Source organism: Suillus subaureus, assembly GCF_016647635.1.
Source record: "Suillus subaureus strain MN1 chromosome Unknown BJ212scaffold_383, whole genome shotgun sequence".
Lineage (NCBI taxonomy): Eukaryota > Fungi > Basidiomycota > Agaricomycetes > Boletales > Suillaceae > Suillus > Suillus subaureus.
Window position 1 is genome coordinate 5,709 of NW_024538939.1, and position 1,501 is coordinate 7,209.

The following is a 1,501-nucleotide window of genomic DNA, read 5'->3' on the forward strand; positions in this document are numbered from 1 at the left end:
GATCGCTGATGGTTCTTCAGAAGCAGAAAGCTCGGTGCAAAGTCACCTCCACCATCAACTACCGCATGCAGCTTATTTCAGCTTTCACTGTGCACAAATGATCACTTACGATAATTAACAGGTCTTGACTGTCCCGGTCACGATATTCTGATGACCACTATACTCAATGCTCTTCTTCTAATCGCAGGAAACGAGACATGCCCTCGGCCGCAGATATCGGAGCACTCGGCTGCCGTTGAAACCATGAAGTTGGAAAACATCATTATTTTACAGAATACGGTCGACTTCGCCAAAGAAGCCTAGACTCTTGAGCACCAAAAATAATAGCTGCATTCGTCAAAGGTGGGTCCTCCCTGGCATGGCCTATTCAATGATGTACTCATTCTCATACCAGGCATGGTGGTCGAGTTGTCACCCATCGTTCCGATATTCGCGCAGCTGAAATACGATATTAACGCTGTTAACGAATACATTGTAAAATATATACCTTTCCCAGTCTGCGACTTTGCTTCCGATCCCCGTCTCATCATGATCCATTCCTTCGACGTCAACAAGCCTGGTGCCGATGTCATGAGCTCAAAGGTGGTGTTGCCAATGGTTCTATCCTCACAGGCATTCTATGGCCAGGGCAAGAAGTCGAGATTCATCTGGGAATTGTGATGAGAGACACTCAAGGACAGAATTGCTGCAAGCCGATTTTCAGCAAGATCATCTTTCTGCATGCTGAGAATAATCACTTGTAGTTTGGGGTTCCAGGAAGGCTGATTGGTGTTGGGACCAAGATTGATCCTACGCTATGCAGAGCGGATCGTCTTGTTGGTCAAGTGTTGGGTGCGGTCGAGAAGCCCCCAAAGGTCTACACTGGTAAGCATTCTCAGTTTCGGTATGCTAGTGCGCTCTAAAGAGATTCTAGAACTTGAAATCAGTTTCTTCGCCTCTTGCTGGGCGTTCATACAGGGGATAAGAAACACACGAAAGTATCTAAATCGCCAGGAACGAACTTCTGCTCACTAAAATTGGTTCGGCGTCGACTGGTGGACGAGTGTTGAGCGTGAAAGAGGGTCTCGCGAGATTGACTTCACCCACATGTACTGAGGTTGGAGAGAAGGTCGCACTTTCGAGACATATCGAGAAGCATGGGCGGCTTGTAGGCGAGTGTTTCTGTCGACTCAGTAGACTCATTCGCTGAGTTGCCATCAGGTTGGGGAAGTGTATAACGTGGAACGGTATTGGAGTTGGACTGATTCGCTACCCACATTCTTGCATTTAATGTGACCAGAGCCAATCTACATCTGCATTATTTCTGAGGCAAGTAAACGCAAGTAGTTCCATTTCACTAGTACACATATTTGACTTGCGATGGTCATCTTTCCTGATCAGTGAAGCCTTCTTACTGGCAAAGACAAAAACTAGAATCAACCGTGGTAGGCAAAGTATGCAATAAACAACTTTGTCTCCATTGTATGTACTCGAGATATAAGATAGGAAAGATCTTCGTAAA

At 46.0% G+C, this 1,501-nt stretch overlaps 1 protein-coding gene across 1 annotated transcript; it reads left to right on the forward strand.

The window, feature by feature from the left end:
• Nucleotides 1–229: 229 nt before the first annotated feature.
• On the forward strand, nucleotides 230–824 carry BJ212DRAFT_659748 (uncharacterized protein). The gene is made up of 3 exons (XM_041343760.1): nucleotides 230–342; nucleotides 395–687; nucleotides 744–824. Exon 2 carries the CDS (start codon nucleotides 397–399, stop codon nucleotides 658–660), a length of 264 nt encoding a protein of 87 aa, XP_041185119.1. The 5' UTR covers nucleotides 230–342; nucleotides 395–396; the 3' UTR covers nucleotides 661–687; nucleotides 744–824.
• Nucleotides 825–1,501: the final 677 nt, after the last annotated feature.